The 26,520-nt window shown below is 38.0% G+C and overlaps 1 protein-coding gene across 4 annotated transcripts in view; it reads right to left on the reverse strand.

The window, feature by feature from the left end:
* The window catches only part of LOC138739814 (solute carrier organic anion transporter family member 4C1-like), a 168,461-nt gene that overhangs the window by 107,392 nt on the left and 34,549 nt on the right, over positions 1-26,520 (reverse strand). For 2 of the 4 annotated variants that reach the window (XM_069892365.1, XM_069892368.1), the window contains exon 2: positions 1,274-1,537. The exons of the other annotated variants lie outside the window; for them this stretch is intronic. In XM_069892365.1, coding sequence (XP_069748466.1) covers positions 1,274-1,537 — 264 coding nt within the window. The remainder of the gene's footprint in view (positions 1-1,273; positions 1,538-26,520) is intronic. 4 annotated transcript variants of the gene reach the window in all.

Raw genomic sequence — 26,520 nt, forward strand, 5'->3', positions numbered from 1 at the left:
ATAACCTGAATACACATCTGAGAAGACATTGTCTGAGGCAACAATTCAGATTCAAGGGCAATCAATCAGAAGATTGTCAAGACACATGAATCTTCCTAAGAGACTCAATGAGCAAATTTAAAGACTCCTGTTATGGAATGAAGTAGTGCTATCTTATTCACTCTTCAAGTTTTAGTGTATGTAAATATAAACACACAAAGAAAGTTTAAAAAATCTTAACAATGTTGATAATAATGAAAATGTAAGTTCCTGGTATTAGAGTTAAAATTGCGGTGTTATAAAAAGAAAACACGTTAGTTAAAAGTAAGCTACTTTTGTTTTAAGAAAGGGAGATGTAATGATAGTGATTATGTTTGCATGGCCACTGGTAAAGCCTTGATTATAGTTCCTGCTTGATTAGACTTGGCTACTTGCAGGGGCTGACACAGAGCAAGAGATAGTATGTAAGATAGGTAATGGAGGCCTCCAGCCTCATGGCAAGCCTCATGGCATGCCTCACAGTGCTGTTTACAACAACTTTAAAGTAAAGAGCCTTTTCCTTCATCACTTTCCTGTACTTGTCTTAATTCCCAAAACATCCAATTATCTACTGACATGTCAGCCAGGAGAAAAAAAAACCAAATTACATTTGACATCTTTTTAAAATCTGCAACAGCCATTAAAATGTAATGAGACCCGATGTGTCTAAACATACATTTTCATTGGTAGAGAAGGATTTGTCTTCATGTGGGTTTTTAAAAAAAAATCAATTGCACATGATTAGACAAATGTAATAGTTATCTATCAGGTCATCTTTGCAATTTCACTGTCAATGTTGAATCACGTCATGTTTATCGAGGCTTTGATGGAGCAGACCATATCAGACCTCCAACTCACCAATTTCCATGCTTAAATGCACATATGCTGTCATGAGAAACTGCAAGCTAATTTACTGTTCAATTGTGCCAATAATCTTACTTTCCATTCAATTCCAAATCTAGGGAACCCCCGTTCAGACTTAGGACAGGTTATTTCATGTAACTCAGTGCTATTCAAGAAATTAGATTCACCCATTGAATCATCAGACTTGAACAATTGTAATTAGCATTATCTACATCTCAAAAAGGGTACAAAAAAATTTAAAAAGAAATGAGCTTATTATGTCTTGATCACAGGTTAGCTAACTTTGTTTTACTTTTTGACAAGTTTGAAATTTTATTATTTTACTTAAACTACTGTTATTTTAAGAGAGTGAACAAGGTGATATTTCTCAAAACAAAATATACAAACAGACCTCTTATTTGAACACCATAATTATACAGGCCGCTACTGAAATGCGGAAGAGCAAACACAAGAGATCCCAATCCAAGCATAAAAGCTGAAAAGGCCAGCCATCGGGGTTTGTGTCCCTTTTGTCCACAGTAAGAGACAAAGAGAGATAAGAGGCAGAATGAGATGTCATATCCAGTAGAAATCAATCCTGCCAAGAAACTGGTCAAGTTGTATCGCTTTTCAATTGTGCTGAGGTTGACGTTCACCAGACCATTCACCAAAACACCTGGAACAAAAAGAATATTAATATTTTAAAGATAGAAAAACAGTGAATATATCCTATTACATGCTCCCATTTTCATTTGAGTGGGACTGCCACTTTAAGAGAACAAATCAGGTGGCAAGCTCTTCAGCCCCTGGAGATTGACTGTGGATTGACAGGCTGAGTACCCAAATTTGACACTTCTGAGAAGAGAGGAAGTGCCTGGAGGCACAGATGCAGAGACCACGTAACCAACATGCAAGGGTGCAGTGTTTGCTCAGGGGTCATTCTATGGAAGCAGCCCTTTGGAGGAGAGCTCTTGGAAATGGCCTGATTTCTCCATGTTATAGGGAAGCGAGTATGCCTCACCATGACCAAAAGTGAAGGTCACTTGGAACAGCTGACCATGAAAGGGGTTTGGAAGCAGAAGAAATACTGCATTTCGGCTGACCCATGGAAAAGGTTCTGGAAGCTTTGTGAGAATCTCTTGCTTTGTGTTCCCTACACAAAGGGAAAGTGAGCTTTGATTGCCACTCACCTAAAAAGGGCATTTCTCTGAAAGAACCTCGAAAAGGATTTTGTGAGTTTATAAGCAGTCTGTTATCTACTTCATGAATTTCTTTGCATCCATTTAAAGCCTGCATGTCAACATTGGATTTTCTGAGACTGAACTTTGAATGGTCTTTCCAGAATTATGCCTCAGGTATAGTGACTTGGGGTATTCTACACATAAGTATATTTGTGGATAGTTGCTGGTTAAGTAGATAAACTTAGATAAATTAGATAAGGTACTTAATAATAAAATATTATTTTAAATATAACACTCTCCGGGCTAATTTATATTGCTGCTGACTGGGTAAGTAACAACCCCAACAAACCTCAGTGCAAATTTTCTCAGCAAGTCACTATGGTTCAGTAATGTTGAGTATTTTGCTATTCCTTCACCTCTTTTTAGAAAAAAATCCTGAATTCCTTACAAAAAATCTTCATGATAGCATCATCAATGGAATAACAAGAAGGCAGGCAACTCTCTGCCTCTTCAGTCACTCAGGAGGGCTAACCTATCAATTATCATAAAATATAGAACATGAAATAACAGATTGCTTACCAGTGATATCAATAACAATGGTTGTTCAACAAAGCAATTATTCCTCGGCTCAAAATTCTAACTTAATAAATTCAAGACTCAATTTGTATGTCATTCCCATTATTGACCATGAAACACTACAGCACAATCTAGGCCATTCAGCCTACAGTGTTGAGCCAATCTGCATCAATCTAGTCCACAATAATCTAAATTTTCCCTGCCTCACACTCATAACTCTCTCTCTTACATCCATGTACCTATCCATGAGGTTTTTTTTTAATCTCCCTGTTGTACCAGCCTTCACCACCAACCCTACAATGCATTCCAGGCCCCCATCACTCTGAGTAAAAATTAAAAATTACATCTGACATCTCCCCCAAATTTTCCTCCACTCACCTTAAACTGATGTCCTCTGGTATTTACTTTTGCCATCCAAAGAAAAAGGGTTCTGGCTGTTCATATCTAAGCCCCTTGAATTGAATTAGATTGTTTGTTGCAATGAGATATAGTGAAAAGCATTGTTTTGCATACTATCCAGGCAAGTTAACCTATATGCATGGACAGGAGGGTGCAATAATAATTTTTAAAAAATGTGTTGTTACAGTAAGTCAAAGAGTGCAGGGTAAACTGTTACAAAGAATAGGTGCAGGGTATATTAAAGACTACAGTGAAAACTGTGCAAGGGCATTTTAAAAAAAAACAATGCAAAACCCATTTAAGAGTCTGATAGCAATATGAGAAAAACTGTCCTTGAATTTGGAGGTTCATGTTTTCAAACTCATGAATCTTTTATCCTACATAAGGGAGGAGAAGAGATTCATATATGTGAATTATTCAACTTTTATTAATGTTGGAGCAGACTGGGACCCATCAAAAGCAAATCCCATCATTTACCTTTCATCCTCTGACCTCTTCTCAACATGAAATCAAAACTACCACTGGCATCTTCCAAACTTAACAACAAAGTCAACTTGGCCCAGATTTCCCTGATGCTAGCTCCTCACCATTATCTACCCCCAATCTCAAACCTCCTCCCTATTACCAACTCCCTCACTACCCAATCTTGAACTCCCTGGGCATACCCACTCTGGTGACAATTGACAAACAGACCTCCCAAACAAATCATCAGGGGAGATCTCCACCACTCTCTTATCAGCCAGACTCACCATATAGAGACTCTAACTAGTTTTCAATGCAATGCCCACACCAAGCCCTCACCCTGCTCACCTTGGTCCAGCGGTTTCTGCAGACACTGACCGTCCATCTCTTCTGCCCATGTCAGCTCTCCACAGTATCATTTCTTTTTTCTGGGCTTTAACTCCTTTCCAATGAAGCCTATTTTATTTCCTGCCTGCATTGCAGCTTAGTGTTTAAGACTTAGCCTCTGGTGCCATATTCCCCTTGAAGATCTGAGCAATGGAGCACCATCTTTGAACTCAGAGAACTACTTGACAATAATGTGCTTGTGAAAATTTAGAGCCTCTGATAGATAGCCTTCTGTCTCCTGGTTTTGGACTGAGCCTCATCCTCAGTCTCTGTTATGGACACTATTCCGTAGCACTCGAAAACGTGGGTCTTTGTGAATACGTTGTTCACATAAGTGCACCATGCACCCTCCACTCTGTGTGAAAACCTGCCATTTAAATCTTTACCCTCTCAACTTAAACCTATGACCTCTAGTTTTAAATTTCCCTCCCTGGGAGAAAGACTGTGACCGTCCACTTTATCTCCCCCTTGTGATTTTATAAACCAGGGATGACCAAACTTGCTTAATGTAAGAGCCACAAACAATAGAGCTCAGATGCTTGAGAGCAGCAGGACATACATTTTTATTGTTACTAAAATGTTATATAAATTTAAAGAAATGCATATTAAATGCAATAATATTTATTCATGCATGCAGTTTTTAAACTGTTAATTTTTATTAGTTTCAGTCATCACAAAGACACAAATAGGTAAAAAAAAAGTTTTCACAGACACTTTAAATAAGATTTCTATCTGAAGTGTACCAGCTAGGTTTGCACAGTTCAACGTCTGCATTTATACAGGTACACAATCCTTTATCCAGACATCTAAAATCTGGAAAGTTCCAAAATCCAGCAAGTGGGGAGAGAGAGACGGCAGTGCGAGTCGGGCAGGCGAGAAAGCAGCAGCGCGAGTCAGGTAGGCAAGGGTGGGGGGGCGGGGGCGGGGGTCGAAATTTCTAGAATATTTGAATTTTCCATGAGCTGCACATTAAAGGTCAAAGAGTTGCAAACTTTCCACAAGGTCACCCATCAGCCTCCTTTGCAGCAAGGAAAACAGTCCCAGCCTATCCAATTTCTCCTTACAATTTAAGCCTTCCTGTCCCAGCAACATCTTTGTACTTTTTGTTTTGCACCATCTTAATCACAACCCTCCTAGAGCATAGTACCAAGAATTAGACATAACATTCCAAATATGACATTTTAGTGTGCGTGCTGCTCAAAGTGTGGAGTATGAACAACACATACACATGGTTGTCGAAATCAAAGACTGATCTATTGCACTGCCTGTTCTTTATATTCACTCCCTACCTCTGATGATAGAGTGACATCATCATCACAGCGCCGGCCTTTGACTGGCCGGCGTTCCCGCCGTTATCCACTGTTTCCCACTGCACGGGAGGTCACCCAGGACGATGGCTATTTTGTGAGCCAGGTCACGACGAGGTTCACGGGCCACTACATCGTCACCATTATCTTGAATAGTGATGACAGGATATCCCAACTCAAATATTCAGTCTTGGCAAGCATCCCTAAAATGCTCTTCACTGCTCTGTCTAACTTTGTGGCTATTTTCAAGGAACTATGTGCTTGTACCTTGAGGGACTGGCTGATTTAAGTCCTCCCTGGTTCAACTTATCAAAATGCAACACCTCACATTTGTCTGAGTTAAATAATTTACCAATAGGTAAATCATTGGAAGGAGTTCTGAGAGATAGGAATATATAGGTATTTGTACAATTAAGGGCTGATTAAGGACAGTCAGTGTGGCTTTGGGCATGGTAGGTCATAGAATCTTGTAGAGTTTTTCAAGGAGGTTACCAAAAAGGTGGATGAAAGAAACACTGTGGATGTCGTCGACATGGACTTTAGTAAAGCCTCCACATGGGAGGTTAGATCAGAAGGTTATGACACTAAGTATCCATGGAGAGTTTGTAAACTGAATTCATAATTGGCTGTGTGGGAGAAAACAAGGAAGTGATAGTGGATGGCTACTTCTCAGACTGGAGGCCTGTGACTAGTGGTGTGCCTCAGGGATCTGTGTTGGGAACATTGTTGTTTGTTGTCTATATCAATGATTTGGATGATAATGTGGGAAAATGGATCAAGTTTGCTGATGGCACAAAGACAGGAGGTGTTGTGGACAGAGAGGAAGATTTTCAAAGCTTGCCAAGAGATCTAAACTAACTGGGAGAATGGGCCAAAAAAATTGCCGATTGAGTTTAATACAGGCAAGTGTGAGGTGATCCATTTTGGAAGGACAAATCAAGGTAGGGGACATACACAGCAAATAGTATGGCACTGAGGAGTGCGGTGGAGCAGAGAGATCAAGGAATACAGATACATTGATCCCTGAAGGTGGCATTGCAGGTGGACAGGGTTGTAAAGAATGCTTTTGGCATCTTAGCCTTTATAAATCAAAGTATTGGGTATAGAAGTTGGGATCTTATGTGGAAGTTGCTTAAGACATAGATGAGCCAAATTTGGAATATTGTATGCAGTTCTGGTCACCTAACTACAGGAAGGATATCAATAAGATTGAAAAAATGCAGAGATTTACTAGGATGTTGCTAGATGTTGAGTTACAGGGAAAGATTAAACAGGTTAGAACTTTATTCACTGGAGTGGAGGATGAAGAAAGAATTCAGGGAGATTTGTTAGAGGTTTACAGGATTTTGAGGGGTAAAGACAGAGTAGATGAGAGTAGGCTTTTTCCACAGATTGGGGGAGATAAATACGCGAGGTCATCGTTTTAAGATGAAAGGGGAAAGGTTCAGGGGAACAATTGGACAAAGTTCTTCACTCAGAGAGCGGTGGGAGTGTGGAATGAGCTGTCATCTGGTGTGGTGAATGCAGGCTCGATCGTGAGTTTTAAGAATAAATTGGATATATGGATGGGAGAGGACTGGAGAGTTATGGAGTGGGAGCAGGTCAATGGAACTAGCTGAATAATGGTCAGCACAGACTAGAAGGACCAAATGGCCTGTTTTCTGTGCTTTAGTGTTCTATGGTTCTATGCTATTCCTTGATCCTCTTAGTCCTGCTTAGATAAACTTTCTCACTCTCCACTATACTGTTAATTTTGGTGTTCTACACAGACTTACTAACAATGTGAACTGCTTTATCATTAATAAAGGTGACAACAGTAGACACAGCACTGATTCCTGCAGCACACCACTGGTTACAGGTCTCCAATCTAAAAAATCTAGTCTCTACTCCAACCTTTTTACTCCTTCCACTGGCCAGTTCACCCTCTATCTCATGTAATCTAATTTCCCTGACCAGCCTACCATGTGGGACCTTGTCAAAGGATTTGCTGAAGTTCATGTTGATATAAAGAAATCTAGTATATTAATTAGTATATTAAAAGCAAAAGGGTAACAGAGAGAACAAGTTCTTTTGAGGGTCAGTGTAGTTGCATATTTGTAGAAACAGAGGACATGAGGATACTTTCTCAGTTTATCACATCAAAAGTGCTATGTGCTATTGCTGAGTTTAATTGTTTATTGTCTTGTGTACCGAGATACTAACTAAAGAGTTTCAACTTTCTTTTATAATGTTAATAAACTTTTCTCCATCAAAATATATGTGCCAATACCTAGACATCAAATATTCTCACATCCAATAGTTAATGGTTTTGTTTTAAACACACAGAATGATAATGGTACATCCAGAAGGGAAGTTCACACCAAGCAAATTGTCATGGCCACAAGTTTCCAATTACAAAAGGAGAAGGACTCTGAAGAAATGTTAGTAGCTTTCAGGAAGCTGCAGACAGAACTACACTGTATACTGAATAATCATCTGAGTAAGTTATATCAAATTTCAACTCACATTAAGAGTGATTTAAAGTTAATTAAGAGAAAGGTTTCTATGTTTGTAAGTATAACTGACATGAGGTCAGTCGCTTTGAGGTGAGCTATTTTAAATGATCGTATGAATCAAAGCACACACGTTACATATCTAATCATACTCAGCATCATTCAAGAACTGGACTTGCAATTAGATGGCATCTTTTTTTTTATTTTTGCACTATGAGTCATATCAATAACAAAATCCACAAATGATCATATACATAGTGACATTTTTTTCTTTTCCCCCACTTCCTCTCTCCCCTTCCCCACCCTCATCAAAAATCAGTAAATGATAAAACATTTAAAACAAAGAAATAACCAAAAAAGGAAAAAAGTCGTATCGTCCACTTTCACATATTTAAATCTTATGCTCATAATTATATTGTTTTACGAGATGGAGGTTTGTGGTCGGCATTCTCCGACATATTTTATGTACGGTTCCCAAATTTGCTCAAATAATGTACACTTGTCTTTCAGATTGTATGTAATTTTTTTCTAATAGAATGCACTTGTTTATTTCTCTACACCACTGTTGTATTTTAAGGTTTGTTTCCATTTTCCAGGTTGTCATAATACATTTTTTGGCTACTGCTCATGCTATCATCATAAATCTTATTTGGGCTTTGTCTAATTTTAGTCCTAATTTTTTGTCTTTAATATTATTTAACAGAAATTTTTTTGGATCTTTTGGTATATTATTTTTTGTGATTTTGTTTAATATTAGGTTTAGATCTTCCCAGAAAGTTTTTACTTTTGAGCATGTCCAAATTGCATGTAATGTTGTTCCAATCTCTTTTTTGCAACAAAAACATCTCTCCGATGCTGTTGGGCACCATTCTTTTCATTTCTAAGGAGTGATATATAATCTGTGTAGCCAGTTATTTTGAATCATACATAATCTACTATTTATCGTGTTCCCCATTGTTCCTCTACATAACTTCTCCTATGTTTCGTTCTTTATCTCTGTGTTTAAATCTTTTTCCCAACTTTGTTTCGGTTTATACTTTATTTCATCTTCTTCTTTATAATGTAATTTGATGTACATGTTGGTAATAATTCTGTTAATTATCATTGTGTCTGTGATTAAATATTCATAGTTGCTACTTTCTGGTAATCTTAAGCTATTTCCCAATATATCTTTTAGATACGTTTTCAATTGGCAATATGTAAATATTGTACTTTATGCTATTCCATATTTATCTTTTAAAAAATTGATTGAATAATCAATCACAAATGTTAATAAATTATTTCCCAAAAAGCAATCTTCTATTTTCTTGATTCCTTTTCTATCCCATTCCTTGAAAAATAAATTGTCTGTTGTAAAGGGGATTAATGGATTTTGTGTTAATATCATTTTTGGTATTTGATAATTTATCTTTTTTCTTCCAGGTGTATTTTTTTTCCATAATTTAAGTATGTGATGTACTACTGGTGAATTGTTATATTGCACCAATTTTTCATCCCACTTATAAAGTAAGTGTTTAGGGATATTTTCTCCCAATTTGTCTCATTTTATCTTAGTCCAGTCCAGTTTTTCTCCTCTCTGATAAAATCTGATAAATACCTTAATTGTGCTGCCCTGTAGTAATTTTTAATGTTTGGTAGCTGTAACCCTCCTTGTTTGTAACTCCATGTTAATTTTTCTAGCACTATTCTTGATTTCTTACCTTTCCATAAATATTTCCTTCCTATTTTCTTCAGTTTTGCAAAAATTTTCTATGTCAGGGGGATTGGTAATGGTTGGAATAGATATTGCACTCATGATTCAAAATTAAAATTAAAATTAACAGTATTAAAATTAACAATTAAAAATTAAAAATTAAAATTAAAATTAACAGTATTAAAATTAACAGTAGTTCTTTCCAATTCTCTAGATCTTCCCGTGTTTTTTTTAAATTAATGGTTCATAATTTAATTTGTATAAATGTTTTAGGTTGTTATCTATTTTGATACCAAGGTAACGTATCGCCTGTGATTACCAATAATAAAGGGTTTCTTTTTTAAATTCTGGATAATCAATTTTGTTTATTGGCATCACTTCACTTTTATTGGTGTTAATCTTGTATCCTGATATCTCTTTATATTCTTTCAGTTTCATATGTAGTTTTTTTATTGACTTATCTGGTTCTAATAGTTAAATATACTATGATGTCGTCTGCAAATAGGCTGAATTTATATTCTTTCTCTTTTATTTTTATTCCTTTTATCATAGTTTCCTTCCTTATCAACTCAGCTAGTGGTTCAATAACCAAAGCAAACAGGGAAGGGGATAATGGACATCCCTGTCTTGTTGACCGGCTTAATTTAAGGTGATCTGATACATATCCATTTATTACTACCTTTGCTAACAGTCCATTATATAATGCTCTAATGTAGTTAATAAATTTTTACGGTAGTTTAAATTTCTGTAACACTTTAAACAAATAGGTCCATTCTACCTTATTGTGTCTAATGTATCAGCTACCATTGGCATTTTATTTATTTGTGCTGCATGTATTAAATTAATAAGTTTACAAATATTATCAGCTGCTCATCTTTTTTTAACAAATCCAGTTTGGTCTTGCCTTACTACTTTCGGTAAATAATCATTCAGTCTGTTTGCTAGTAATTTTGCTATTAATTTATAATCTGTATTCAATAATGATATCGGTCTGTATGAAGATGGCAATAGCGGGTCTTTTCCCTCTTTTGAGATTACTGTAATTATTGCTGTTTTCCATCATTCTGGTAAGTTTTGGGTCTCTTCGACTTGATTTATTACTTCTAGGAGGGGAGGGATTAATAGATCCTTAAAAACTTTATAAAACTCTATAGGGAATCCATCTTCACCTGGTGTTTTATTGTTTGGTACTTTTATTAATATATCTTGTATTTCTTCAGTCTTAAAAGGTTCTGTCAATTCATTTTGTTCTTCTATTTGTAGATGTTCAATGTTAGATAAAAATTCATCAATTTTGTCATTTTTTTCTTTATTTTAAGTTTGGTATAATTGTTTATAGTATCTTTAAAAAATTTCATTAATCTCCAATGGATTATATGTGATCTAGTTATTGTCTTTTCTTGTTGCTAGAATGGTTCTTTTAGCTTGTTCTGTTTTAAGTTGCCAGACCAATATTTTGTGTGTTTTCTCTCCCTGTTCATATTTTTGATTTGTTTTCATTATATTTTTCTCTACTTTATATGATTGTAATGTTTCAAATTTTAAAGTATTAAAAAAACTATCAAAACAATGTATAGAGATTAATTGTAAAGATAATGTAAATATAAAGTTGATGTTTGAAAAACATAAAAAAATGGAGGAAAAAAAGCTTTGTTACATTTTTGAAAAATATATAGAGTTTCTCTGAGGGGGGCTAGGGAGAGGAAAAGAACTACTACTGCAAAATCTGTTGATGCTTGCAGTTATTACCGCAACCCAAATAGATAAGGGAATTGTGGTTGTCTGGGAAGGAGCCAATACAGGGGGGACTTTCATTATTTTGGATAGGAATATTTTCTGTGTTAATTTTAGTAGGGGTTTCAAGGAAAATTTGTTTTTTAATTGTGTTGTTATGTATTGAAATGCGCAAAAATAATTTAAAAAAAGAGACGGAAGAGTTGAGGAGACGAGAAAGAGAATTGAAAAATGTATAAAGATGAGTACATTAAGTTTCATGACTGTAAATATTAATGGAATACTCAATCAAATTAAAAAAGAAAAAAATCGACATTGCTTTTGTGCAAGAAACACACTTAACCGAGATAGAACACAGTAAATTGAAGAGAGACTGGGTCGGCCATGTAGTGGCAGCATCATTCAATTCAAAATCCAGGGGAGTAGATATATTAGTCAACAAAAATCTGACAATCAGCATAAAAGAAATAATAACAGATCCAGCAGGTAGATATGTAATTACAAAGTGCCAGATTTATTCTGAATTTTGGAATTTACTAAACATCTATGCACCTAACAAAGAAGACCAACTATTTATGCAAAACATCTTCCTAATGATAGTAGGTACACAGGGACATATCTTGCTTCGAGGGGACTTCAACTTGAACCCAATGATGGACAAAACTGGGAAGACAATTAACAATAAAAATAAAGTAACTAAATTTACACTAAAAGCAATGGAGGATATGAAACTAATTGATATATGGAGGAAACAACACCAAAAAGAGAGAGAATATTCACACTACTCAAATAGATGTAAGACCTATTCAAGAATTGACATATTTTTATTATCAGCACAGATCCAAGGAAAAGTTTAAAAAGGAAGATAAAGCACAATTATTATCAGATCAATTGAATGAGAGGATGCCCCACCAAAGACATATAGATGGAGACTAAATCTGACACTGTTAAAAAGACAAGATTTCAAAGAATATATTGAACAAATTAAAATATACTTCAAGATAAATATGGAATCAGTAAAAGATAACTTAATTTTATGGGACGCACTGAAGGTCTTTATTAGAAGACAAATAATTAGCTATATGACTAAAATTACTTCCCAATATAGTTGGGAAGTAGAACAGTTGAAAAAAGAGATAACAATCATAGAAAAGGAATTGGCAGAAAGAGAAGATACAGAGAAAAAGAGAGAACTGACAGAGAAAAAATTAAAATTAGATGACAACTTTAATATTGGAAATGTCCCAAAATTTTGCAGATGTATAGTCAAGTTAAAATGGATGTTCACCCAAAACAGTAGGGGTATTGTCACATTTGTGGCCCGAAATGTGAAGTTAATAAAACATTAAACACAACTTTTATCAGGTAAACTTCTGAGTGTCTTTATTCTCCCGTTTCCTTTGTTCTCTTGCTTGTGTTCTTATCTCTCTCTCTCATACCACGTGACTTCCGGTACATCTCAGACATATTCATTATCATGACATCCCTCCTTTAATCAGAAATAAACTTTATCTTCACTTATCAATATCCCTCGGAAACATACAAACATCGTAACTAATGGTAATACTATAACTCAACTACATAAAATTTACTTCCTACTGCACTCATACATGCACTTTATGATATAAGATTAAAATACTGTCCCAAAGTCCTTATTAAAGCTATGGCACAAACTCTTCGTATCGTTTGGGCACTTTCCGGTTTCGTTTCGGCCTGCCTGCGATATTGTCGTCGCTTCTCGGTTGTTCACTCTCGGCGTCGGAAATACTGCTCGCCACGGCTTCGGGTGTTTCTGGCGCTCTAGTCACTTCATCAGAGGTGCTGGTAACTGCCTCTGGAACATCATCAGGTCTCTCAGTTTCAACATCTCGTATTGGCCTTTCAACCTCTTCGTTCGATGTATCTCTGGACTGGTACCTTTTTATACTTCATACATTTCTCTTATACAGGACTCCAGTCGGAGACTTGACTGTCACCATACTGCCACTTCTGGATACGACAGTATAGGGTTGATGATAATAAGGTGTGTCTAGCTTACCACCAGTTTCATGCCTCACTAGAACATTATCTCCTGGCATGATGTCTGAGTACTTGGCTCCACGTTTCGAATCTGTGTACAGCTTTGCTGTACCTTTCTTTTCAGCATCGTGGTCCCTCATCTCCTGGTCGTCTCGGATTTCCTTTATTTCTGGCATTTTTGTGCGGATTTTTCTCCCAAAAAATGCTTCTGCAGGACTTTTTCCAGTGGTTGCATGAGGCGTTGCTCGATAGACAGCCACATAAGATAGCAATGCTTCTCGCCAATTTTGTCCTTCTGCGTGTGCAATCCTCAATCGTTTTTCAATGGACTGATTTTGTCTCTCTACTTCTCCATTGGCTTGCGGCCATTTCGGAGTTACTTTATGATGGTGGATACCTGTGGTCCTCATGTATTCCGTAAAATGTCTCTGAAGTGAATTGTGGACCATTGTCAGAGTATAATGGAACGGGTAATCCATATCTTGCGAATATCTCTGCTAACGCTTGCATTGTTTTTTCAGTGGTTGTGGACTTCAACACCACGTACTCATAGTATCTGCTGTAGTAATCTATCACTACCATAATTGATTCACCCGTCGGTAAAGGTCCAAGAAAATCAACAGCTACGTCGATCCATGGTCCTGTCAGAAGTTGCGTACTCCGGATCGGTTCTGGCGGATTACTCCTACTTGTGATTTGACATCCGTGACAAGTTTTAACAAATTTCTCTGCGTCTTTATCACAACTTGGCCACCATACCTTGGTCCTGAGGTTTTGCTTGGTACCAACAATACCTAGGTGTCCTTCATGCGCTAAGGATACGATCTTCGGTCTCAATCTTTGTGGTATCAACAATCTGCAACCTCTTAATACACACTGTCCGATGCAACAAAGTTCGTCTCTAATGGGAATGTCAGCCTTGTGAGTACACTTGTCCCATTGTCCACTCTGTATGCATTCTCTTACTTCCATGAGTTCTGGATCACGTTCGGATTCTCTCTCGACTTCCTTCGTAGTCACAGCTTTCGGTGTCGACTGAATAGCTACGAAGCGTACAAAGCTCTCTGTTTCAGTTCCCAATTCTGACTTGGATTGTGGACCACCATCCTTCACCAATCTGGACAATGGATCTGCAATGTTTGTTTTCCCTGCAATGTGGATTACTTTATATTTGTAGGGTTGTAGTCTGAGTACCCATCTCTCTATTCTGGAACATGGTTGGGATCTAGGTGCATAGATCACCTCTAATGGCTTATGATCTGTGATGTTCAAATTTAATGCCGTATAAATATGCATGGAACCTCTCACAGGCCCATACAAGACCAAGTGCTTCTTTCTCTGTCTGAGAGTATCTTCTTTCCACATCTGATAATGATCTGCTGGCATAAGCAATGATTCTTGGTCCTCCATCATGCATCTGGACCAACACAGCTCCTAAACCAACTGGTCTGGCATCCGCTATGACTTTGGTTGATGCCGCCGGATCGTAATATCCAAGAGTTTTTGCATCTGTCAGGCTTTGCTTCAGCGCTGTGAACGCTTTCTTCTGCTCAGATCCAAAATGAAATGGTACACCTTTTCTGGTTAGTTTCCTTAGTGGTTCTGCCACTGTAGCGAAATTAGGAATGAACTTTGCACAAAAATTGACCAATCCTAGGAAACTCCTCACCTCTGTTGCGTTCTGAGGTGCACGTGCCTCTGCAATAGCTTTCACCTTGGCCTCTGCAGGGTTTAGTCCTTTCCTTGTAAGTCTGTGTCCCATGAAGTCCATTTCTGATACACCGAACTGGCACTTGTTTCCATTCACGGTAAGGCCTGCCTCCTGTAGTCTAGATAGTACATGCCTCAACCGTTTGTCATGCTCTTCCTTCGTTGGTACATGGACTATGATGTCGTCAGAAATGTTGGCAACTCCAGGAATGCCTTGAATCGCTCGATGGATTTCATACTGGTAGATCTCAGAAGCTGCATTAATTCCAAATGATAGTCTCTTGTAACGATACAATCCACAGTGAGTCACAAATGTAGTTACATCTCGGGAACCTGGATCCAGCTCTAATTGATGATAGCCCCATTTCAGATCAATTTTTGAGAATACCTTGCTGGTAGTTAGTTCTTGAAGTACTTCCTCCACTGTTGGTATAGGGTGTCGTTCTCTAGTTATAGCTTCATTGGCCATTCTCATGTCAACACATAGTCTTATGTCACCCTTTGGTTTGGGCACAATCACTACGGGACTGACCCATTGTGTCGAATGTTCCACAGGTTCAATAATGTCTTGTTCGATCAATTCTTTAATTTTGGCTTCGACTTTCCCACGAAGTCCAAACGGAGTTCGGCGCATTGGTTGTGCCTTGGGTTTGACCGTTTCATCTACCGCTAGCTTCATTTGTCAACCTTTCAGCTTTCCTACTCCTTGGAAGACTGCGGGGAATTCTTGCTTCATATCCTCGTAACAGCAATGGTTCTCCCCTCTCTTCTATGACCATAAACTCTGCTTCGGTGTACTTATCTCCAGCTTCAACAGTTGCAGTAAAACATCCAATGGTCTGCAATGGCTTGGTTGCTGTGTATGGATATAGTTTCTTGGAACACTTCTTTGAGGTACAGATGATCTTTTTCCTTTTCAACCTCTCCCATATATGTCGATCAATCACATTACTGTCACTGCCTGAGTCTGTCACTCCACCAATGATCACTGGGACCTTCTCATGATGTACTTCATTCAACGTAAATTGGTAACAACTCTGTTCCTCCTGGGTATCATCATCGTCACCGTCTATCTGGCGAATGGTATCTTTCTTTCCAGGATACTTTCCTTTCCCCCAGGCTTTGCCTTTGGAAGTTGTACTCTTCCTCTCCTGGTCTGCATTGGACTTGCTTTTGCACTTCTTTGCAAAGTGGTCCTTACCTACACACTTTCTGCAAACTTTGCCTTTGGCCGGGCAATATGGGTCTTTTCCAAAGTGACCTCGGTTTCCACATCGATAACACTCCACGTCATGTGTCGGCGTATATCTTGGCTGGTTATGGCGATGTGAGAGCCTCTTAATTTGCTGGCTTGAGTTGTCTTTCAGGGTCATGGTATGAAATTGCCCTTCAACAGCCTCTAATGCAGCAGCAATGGTTAAAGCATCGGTGAGTTCCAACTCACTCCCTCTTTCCAGTAGACGTCTTCTGAGTTTATCTGATCTGCAGTGCTGTACGACTTGATCCAGTAATTGGTTGTCCAAATCAGCTGGCATGTAATTGCATCCAACAGCTTGCTGGCGTAGTCTCGTCACGTACTGAGCAATTGTCTGGCCATCTTCTTGTCTCGTTCTCCGAAACAAATGGCGTTGAAATGTAGCATTCGGTGTCACTACATAGTGTGCATTTAATGCATCTACTGCTTTCTGGTACTCATCCTTTTTTCCAGTATTTAAAAGTGTCTTAAATGTTTCCCGAACTGAGGGTCCAGCAGTGAAAAGTAATGCCCTTCTCTGCGCTTTTTGTTCAACTGTACTGGTATCTAGAAATAGGCTACGACTGTCGGTGTAGGATTCAAATTCTTCCAGCCATGCCTTCCACTTCACACTTACAGTGCTTGCATCACCCGTTGGGTCAAAATGAACAATTCCACTATGTGTTAGAAAGTCACTGTCTGCCCCAGCCATGAGGAAATATTCCAGCCCCAAAAGTACTGAGTCAAAGAGAAAATTCTTATCACCTTGAAGTTGTCTGTAATCCTCTGTAATCTTGTTTAGTCTTTAATTTTCTTCAAGCTTCTTTCATCCTCGTCGCCAATGTCACATTTGTGGCCCGAAATGTGAAGTTAATAAAACATTAAACACAACTTTTATCAGGAAAACTTCTGAGTGTCTTTATTCTCCCGTTTCCTTTGTTCTCTTGCTTGTGTTCTTATCTCTCTCTCATACCACGTGACTTCCGGTACATCTCATACATATTCATTATCATGACAGGTATGAACAATTAAGTTCTGATTCCAATTCTGGGGTCTTCGGTTTGGTTTGGTTTGGTTTGGTTTAGTTTCGTAAATAAAAGAAGTCCTCCAGTCCTGGAGGAGCATGTTGGATCCGGGTGACCGAATTGTTTAAGGTTGCTGTGAAAAAATGAGAAGGAAGACGTACCTCCCTGGGATCCTTTGAAGTACCTGCCCCTGTCGTATGACAGTCAGAGGGGAGGGGAGAATCACCAGGATGTTGATGATATCCCTCCCGAGGAACACCAACAGGTGAGAGAGTCCGATAAAGGGGTAGAGGCCTGTGCCCCGGAGCTGGAGGAGGCAGGACAGAAGAGCTCGGACAGGTAGAAAAAACATGAGAAAAAGAGAAACAGACCTGAAAAAGGGTTGGGTCAAGAAACCAAGGAATGTCTCTGGGGAGATTTCAGGGAACTCGACAGTCCAGGACCATGGTTGAATAAAAGCTCAGGGAGCTCAGTTAAGAGTTCAGGGAACTAATGTGGTCAGGGACCGTTAGTGTGCTTGTGTGTATGTGTCTGCCCGGGGAGCTCAGGTTTTGGGAACCTGAGATACTAGGAAACTGTACTCACGCTCCCTCTGGGGAGCGCAAGCACTGTGTGATGCATTCTTACGAACTTACGCCTGCAGAGGTGTCTATATCCTAGCAAGACAGACAGTGAACCGCTGTGTGATCTGTTTAAAGGTTAATAAGAAAATTATGAAAGCTATGCCTGGAGGAGGACAACCTTTAGCAATCCGCCTGTTTCACCGGATACAAGTGGATTTCACCGAACTCCCTAAGGACCAGCGATGGAAATTTCTACTAGTAATAGTGGACCATTTCACAAGCTATAATCTAATTATATTTAAGCATAAACTTAGTGACGGTTATCTGTGTACCATTGGATGTCCTTCTGATCTTCAGCAGTGTTTTCTCAGAGGCTACAGCATAGCTGGTGGTATGACTTGCTATAAAAGAGATTCCAAACAGTACTGAAGTACAATCTTGAGCAGGTCTGGCTGGAGTCACATCTTTGTTCCATGGGCAGATTTCAGATTCAAATTTAAGATTTATTGTCCGAGTACATACATGACATCACATACAAACCTGAGATTCTTTTTCTGCAGGCGAGGCAGAATGACCACTTATTGGTAGTGCAGCAAAAACTGTACACAGCATATACATGTAAACAAATAAGAGCTGTAAACTGGCTACAAATGTAACCTAAATGGAATAGAGATTTCTTTTTTTTAATTCAATAAATTAAGAATTCTTAAATGAGTCCCTGATTGAGTTTGTCATTGAGGAGTCTGATGGTGGCAGCTGTTCCTGAACCTGGTGGTCTGAGTCTTGTGGCACCTACACCTCTTTCCTGATGGCAGCAGCAAGAATAGAGCATGTGATGGGTGGTGTGAGTTCTTGATGATTGTTGCTGCTCTCCAATGACAGTATTCCCTGTAGATGTTCTCAATAGTGGTGAGGGTTTTGCCTGTGATGTCCTGGGCTGTGTCCATTACCTTTTGCAGGGCTTTAAGCTCAGGGGTATTGGTGTACCCATACTAGGCCCTGAGGCAGCCGGTCAGCACACTTTCCACCACACCTCTAAAGAAATTTGCCAGGGTTTCTAGTGTCATACCAAACCTCTGCAAACTCCAGAGGAAATAGAGGCCATGACATGTTTTCCTCATGGTGCCATTAGTGTGTTGGGTCCAGGAAAGATTCTCTGAGATAGTGACTCCCAAGAACTTAAATTTGCTCACCTTCTCCACTTCTGATCCCTCAATGATCACTTTGACTTTCTCTTCTTGAAGGGAAAGCAGCAGTAGGTGGCAGCAGAATAGATAGTGATGCCAGTGGCATTGCTGGGTTCACAAGTGCTGTTATCCACAGGGGGAACAACAAAAAGACAACTTACAATCCAGAAGACAACACAGCAATCCTAGTAATCTGCTACAGTATGGGTTGCTGAAGTATGCTTTGAGCAAATGTCAGAAGGCACAAGTTTAAACGTGAATATTAGAGGCCAGGGCTTTCGGACATTGGGGTAGCTTCTGTTCATGTTACACTGAAGTTCAGCAATTGGCAGATAGCTAGGCTGTCGGGTGTTAAAAATTGAGCTAGCTCCCACTTCCATGTTGGAAAAGTTGAGCTCCAACAATTTTCTGCTAGGCAAGATGGCTATTCTCTGAAAAAAAAAGGCACCAGATTGGGGCCATGAGGTTCAAGGTTAAACCATTTATGCTAAAAAAAAGAAGATATGGTAAGGAAAATTTCAGGGAAGGGGTTGGTTTGAACCATAGAACATTGCAGCACAGAAAACAGGCCCTTTGGCCCTTCTAATCTCTGTAAGACCATTTTTCTGCCTCGTCCCACTGACCTGCACCCAGTTCATAGCCCCTCCATACTTCTCCCATCCATGTATCTGTCCAAATTTATTGGTGTTAAAATTGAGCCCACATTCACTACTTCAGCTGGCAGCTCCTTCCATACTCCCAATACTCTCTCTGTGAAGAGGTTCCCCCTAATATTTCCCCTAAACTTTTCACCTTTCACCCTTCACCTATGTCTTCTGGTTTGTATCACACTTAGCCTCAGTGGAAAAAGCCTAGTTGTATTTACACAGTCTATACCCCTCATAATTTGAAATATCTTGATCAAATCTCCCATCAGTCCTAATGTGTTTAATCTTTTTCCTGTAACTCAGTTCCTGAAGTCCCAGCACATCCTAGCAAATCTTCTCTGCACTCTTTCTATCTTTCCTATAGTTTGATGACCTTGGCTTCACTGCTTTTTACTGGAGGAGGAGCAATATATAGGTTATTCTTTGGCTTGGCTTCGCGGACGAAGATTTATGGAGGGGTAAGTGTCCATGTCAGCTGCAGGCTCGTTTGTGGCTGACAAGTCCGATGCGGGACAGGCAGACACGGTTGCAGCGGTTGCAGGGGAAAATTGGTGGGTTGGGGTTGAGTGTTGGGTTTTTTCTCCTTTGTCTTTTGTCAGTGAGGAGGGCTCTGCGGTCTTCTTCAAAGGAGGTTGCTACCCGCCGAACTGTGAGGCGCCAAGATGCACGGTTTGAGGCGATATCAGCCCACTGGCGGTGGTCAATGTGGCAGGCACCAAGAGATTTCTTTAGGCAGTCCTTGTACCTCTTCTTTGGTGCACCTCTGTCACGGTGGCCAGTGGAGAGCTCGCCATATAACACGATCTTGGGGAGGCGATGGTCCTCCATTCTGGAGACGTGACCTACCCAGCGCAGTTGGATCTTCAACAGCGTGGATTCGATGCTGTCGGCCTCTGCCATCTCGAGTACTTCGATGTTAGGGATGAAGTTGCTCCAATGAATGTTGAGGATGGAGCGGAGACAACGTTATAGGTTATATATAGTGGAAGTTTAATGCAGCATTGCTGAAAAGGAAAGATTTTTGCGACTTTATAAGGCAACAGATAAAAAATTTTATGGATCTAAATGAATATTCTCTAACTAAAAAGTTTGTGGTATGGAATTCTTTGAAGTCTAATTTAAGAGGACAAATAATAAGTTATATGGCTAAGGTTAAAAAAAATGTCTGAAGTTAATTCTTTGGAAAAGGAAATAATAAAGATGGAAAAAGAATTGCAAAATCAAGGGAATGATGAACCAAGGAAAATGTTGGATTTAAAGAAAGTGAAGTTTTATACATACAAATATATAGAGTAGAGAGGGATAGAAGACAAACCTGACAAAAATATTACGAAATGGGAGATAGAACTCAAAGTTTTAGCATGGCAATTGGAGACTGAACAAGTATTGAGAACAATAGCAGCTGTAAAAGAAGATTTGGGTCATCTTACATATAAAACACAAGGAATTAATGATGTATTTATGAAATTCTATAATTTCATAAATAAATCAGAATCTTTGAAGGATGGGGATAAAATAGATGAATATTTGTCCAAAAATTACTTTACCACAGTTTAGCATAGAAGAGAAGACAGAAATAACAAATCCATTTACAGTTAAAGAATTATGATATATTGATGTCTTTACCAAATAATAAGGCTTCAGGGGAGGATGGTTTCTCTCCGGAGTTTTATAAAGAATTTAAAGAGTTATTGATTCCGATACTTATGGGGTTGTTAGATCAAATGGAAGATCTTTGGGACTTTCCCGAGTCATTCAAAACTGCGTTAATAAGTTATTCCACAAAAAGGGAAGAACCCTTTGCTTCCATCTTCATATAGACCAATTTCATTATTGAATACTGATTATAAAATTTTATCCAAACTAATATATTAACTAAACGTTTACCTAAATTGAATTAATATGGGCCAAACAGATTTTATTAAAAATAGAAGATCAGCAGATAATATTTAAGTTCAATAGATATGGCTCAGAAAAGAATAATACCATCAATGGCTTTAGCTTTAGATGCATAAAAAGCATTTTATAGATTAGATGGGACTATTTCTTTAAAGTACTGAAGGTTTTTGGAATTCCAACAAATGTTATAAATTGGATAAGAGAATTATATAATTCTCCAAAGGCTCAGGTGATTAAAAATAAGCAAATATCAAAATCTTTTTGTTGGAAAGATCATCTTGACAAGGATGCCCATTATCTCTTTTTTTTATTTGCATTAGGTATAGAACCTTTAGCTAAGGTGATTAGAAGTGATCATGAGATTGAGGGCTTTAAGATGCATGATAAAGAACATAAAATTTGTCTTTTTGCAGATGATGTAATATTATATCTTACAAACCCTGAAAGCTCATTACAAAAAGTAAATGATCGATTGGCAGAGTATGGGTTAGTATCAGGTTACAAAGTAAATATTGATAAAAGTGAAATGATGCCAATGATCGAGACAGACTATGTTCAAGTTAAGAAAAGGACAAAATTTAAATGGCAGATTGGTGCAATTAAATATTTAGGAATTAATGTTGATAAGAATGTAAATAATTTATTTATATTAAACTGCATATATTTATTGAGAAAAATTTTAAAAGATGTATTAAGTTGGAAAGATCTGCCAATTTCTTTAATAGGAAGGATTAATTGCGTGAAGCTGAATATCTTTCCAAGAATACAATACATTTTTCAATCTTTACCAATTTTTGTACCAATAATGTTTTTTCAGGATTTAAATAAAGGTGTAAGAAAATTTATTTGGAGGGATAAAACACCTTGGATGGCATTAAACAAATTAACATGGAAATTTGATCAAGGAGGATTTTGATTGCCTAATTTTAAAAATTATTATAAAGCGGTTCAATTAGATTTATGTCTTCTTGTTATCAGACCGATGAAAAGATTGCATGGGTGCAATTTGAAATAAGTAAAATTGGAGAAAGTAATTCTGAACACATTTTATATAAATGACATGAGGGGTTATTAAAAGTTAAATCAGATCCACCAATTTTGAAGCATGCTCTCCAAGTATGGAATGGAGTACATGTCAAAAGAGGAATGAAGAAATATCAGTTGGCTAAAATAATATTAAATCAAAATCCTTTAATTCCTTTTATGGTTAAAAATTGTTATTTTGATGTTTAGAATAATTGTGGAATAAAAAAAAAGGGATTTTTGAGGGATTTTTTTAAACTTTTGATCAATTGAAAGATAAGAATACTATACCACATAATACTATTTTTTATTATCAACTTAAATCATATTTAAAAAGAAAATTAGGGAGGAATTTTAAATTGCTAGAACAAAGTCCATTTGAATATCTAATAACGGATATGAGTATTGAAAGATTTATTACTAATATGTATATCAAATTACAATAGACTATTCAGAAAAAGGATTTAATTAAATCCAAATCTAGATGGAAAAAAGATTTAAATATACAAATTCAAAACAAAGTATGGTCAAAATTATGCTATGAAAGTGTAACTAATACAATTAATGGTATTATTTAATTTTTTTACATCAATTATCTTATACTCCATACAAATTGCATGCACTTCATTCAAATAGTTCTGATCAATGTTTTAGATGTAATAAAGTAGGATCTTTCCTGCATGCAGTCTGGCCATGTGAAAAGGTAGACAAGTTTTGGAAGGATGAGTTTTGAAGATGCAAATTTTGAAGGATCCCAGAGTATTTTTATTGGAAGTTTTTAGTGGGGTTGAATAGATGGCGAATGGAACTATTAAATTGTATACTATTAGAGAGAATAACATATAATTTACAAAATCAACCAGAAAAATTTGATAAGATTTGGAAACCCTGCATGGATTTTATTGCTACAACTTTACCTGCAGCGTCCACCACGCCCCCATCCAACCTGCCCTAATTAGTTATAGTTTAAGATTGTTAAACTTCAATTAATTAATTAAAATATAGGTTTATTAGATAGGCTTTTTCTTTTCTTTCTACTTTTTTGGGCGAGGGAGGGGGAGAAAACATATAAAAATCGTATCATTTTTGTATTATAATTTTTATCATTTTTCTATTATGGATAAATACTATATATGTTTTGACACAAATCAAAAATAAATATTTTTTTAAAAAGCCTATGGAATACTGGGCTTCATTAACGGGGGATTGAGTTCAAGAGTCAAGAGGTCATGTTGCAACTCTACAAATATCTGGGGAGACCACTATTAGAATATTATGTTCAGTTCTCATTAATCTTGGAAGGACGTCGGAGAGGATGCAGAGGAAATTTACTAGGATGTTGCCTGGATTGGAAAAATGTCTTATGAGGCAGGATAGCAGAGCTAGAACCTTTCTCTTAGAGGCAAAGAAGAAACTCAGAGGTCCACAAGATTATGAGAGGCTTAGATAGGGTGGACAGCCAGCACCTTTTTCCATGGCAAGAATAGCAAACACCAGAGGTCACGTGTACAAAGTGAAGGGAGGGAATTTTAGGGTAAGTTTTTTTTTAAATATACACAGAGTTGTGGGTGCGTGTAATGCCTTGCCGGGGTGGTGTTGGTGGAGGCGAAAACATTAGGGGCATTTAAGAGACTCTTTGGCATATGGATGGAAGAAAAATAGAGGGTTATGGGGTAGGGAGAGTTTAGGTTTTTTTTTAAAAGGAATATATGGGTTGGCACAACACTGAGAACCAAAGGGCTGGTACAGTGCTGTAGCAATCCATGATCTTTTCACAACACCTCCAGTCTTTGTGTCATCTGCAAACTTGCTGATCCAATTTACCACATTATCATCCAGATCATTGATATAGATGGTCCCAGCACTGATCCCTGAGGCACACTACTAGTCACAGGCCTCCTGTCATCCACTACCACTCTTTGGCTTTTTCCATATAGCCAACAATGAATCCATTTTATTACCTTACCATGATTACTGAGTATCTGAACCTTCCTGACTAACCTCACATGTGGGACCTTGTCAAATACCTTACTAAAATTCATGTAGACAACATCCACAGCCTTTCATTCATCAACATTTCCGGTAAGCTCTTCAAAAAAAACATGACCTACCAGGCACAAAGCTATGTTGACTATCCCAAATCACTTCCCAGCGATCCAAATACTTTTAAATCCAATCTCTTGGAACAGTGATTCTCAACCTTTTTCGGTCTAAGGACCACCTGGCTTCTGACCTAAAATACAATGGCCCACAAGTGTCAATAACTGAGCAATATTTTCAAGACAAAGGCAGCTCTGTAAGAAACACATCTTTATCTAAAGTATTTTATTTAACATTTTTAAAGAACAAAATTCCCTGGACACATAGAGTGATATGAAAACTCCCATTCAAAAATCAAAGTTCAAGCAACTTTGATGAGACCCTTGTTCCTGATGTTTCTTCACCAGTTTCCAGAACCTTGGTTCTGTTGTATTTGATGCACACCTGAGATCTGCCTCCACTTCAATGAGGTTTTGTGCTTTTGTCTTCAACTGTAGCAACTTCGAAAAGACTGATTCACAAAGATAACTGGTCGTGAAGGGCAGGATCTTCCTAAGACCCTCCCTCGCATTGATGGGGTAACTATCTGTCATTTTTGGCTAAAGTTCAGAGATAGACAAAACCTCAAACATATCTCTGAATCCAGTGCATCCAGAATTGTTTTGAAGCTCAATGAGTTGACCATGCAGATCATCAGGGACTTTGTGGACTTTAACAAGAAAGGGTTTTTCACCAGTCCCAATCCTTCACAGCTGATTTCTGGGAAGTAGTGCAGGAATTCTTCTCCGAGGCAGCCAAGATGAGTGACATCTTCCTTTGCAACATCAGCATCCATTCCATTAACAGCTACTGCTGAAAGAGATTCAAACATGGCAAAGTTCCCTCCCTCAGCCTCGTGCTTCCATTTTCAACCTTTTGTATAAATGCATTGAGAGCATCAACAAACTGGATGATAGTTGTGTCTTTGCCTTGCAGCCAGAGATTCAATTTGTTCAATTGATCAAAATACCTACAGCTTTTCATCGAAGCAGGTTTCTAGTTCATACTTTTTTTTTGCATTTCAGGAACACTGCAAATGTTCTCATTGTTCAAACACTCACCCCACATTTCCTGTTGATAACCAATGCACTTTTAGTGCAGTAGAGCAGGTTTTTATGCTCTAAATCCATATCTTTGCACAGTTGTTTGAACAGCCAAGAGTTCGAAACCTTACTTTTCACATAGTTCACAATTTTGATGACTTGACCAAGAATATCCTGAAGAGGAGGCGGAAGGGTTTTTGAAGCAAAAGCTTGCCAATATAACACAAGCCCTTTTCATATTTGCATCCCACTAAATTGGCCATTCAGTGTTCCGGGATAGGAATGAGGGTTTGGCTTTCCACACTTGACCTCTCCTAACTGGGACAGTGAATGCTTTCACACTTGCAAGGAGCCATCCCCAGGGTTAGAATTGTTCTACCTTCTACTGGTGATGTCATGACGCATCAAGTGATGGTGGGCCTGCCCTAAAACTTGATCAATGCATTATGATCTTATATTTGAACAAAATAATTATGCCTAATTATAACTTAATTAAGCTTTATTACCTCACAGTATGATCCCTTCAGAACCTGTTGTTGTTGTGCTGTTACATAAACCTTTATAAAAGGACCACGGGAAAGTGTTGGCAATAAATAACAATAGCAGACAATTTTTATACAGCGTGGGAAAGTTGGTAGCACTATAGTGCACAATTTATACAGCATGGTAAAGTTCGTAGCGCTATCACGTACAATTTATACAATGTGGGAAAGTTGGTAGCACTATCACATACAGTTTATAAAGACCAAAGCAGATCTGCCCTCCCAGAATTCCAGGTGGCAGAGAAAGGGCTATGTGCACAGCTGCATGCATGGAGCACTCCTGGAGGGTTTTCTCGGCTGCATGGTGTTCTGGTAAGACCTGTCTGCCATTACTTTTTCCCACAGTCTTGTGTGCTATAGTGCTACCATGTTTTTCCCCCCACAATTTAAAATTGTCCACTATCGCTATTTACTCTCTCTCTCTCTCTCTCTCTCTCTCGCTGCTACTTTTCCATGG

Source organism: Narcine bancroftii, chromosome 1, assembly GCF_036971445.1.
Source record: "Narcine bancroftii isolate sNarBan1 chromosome 1, sNarBan1.hap1, whole genome shotgun sequence".
NCBI classification, from domain to species: Eukaryota; Metazoa; Chordata; class Chondrichthyes; order Torpediniformes; family Narcinidae; genus Narcine; species Narcine bancroftii.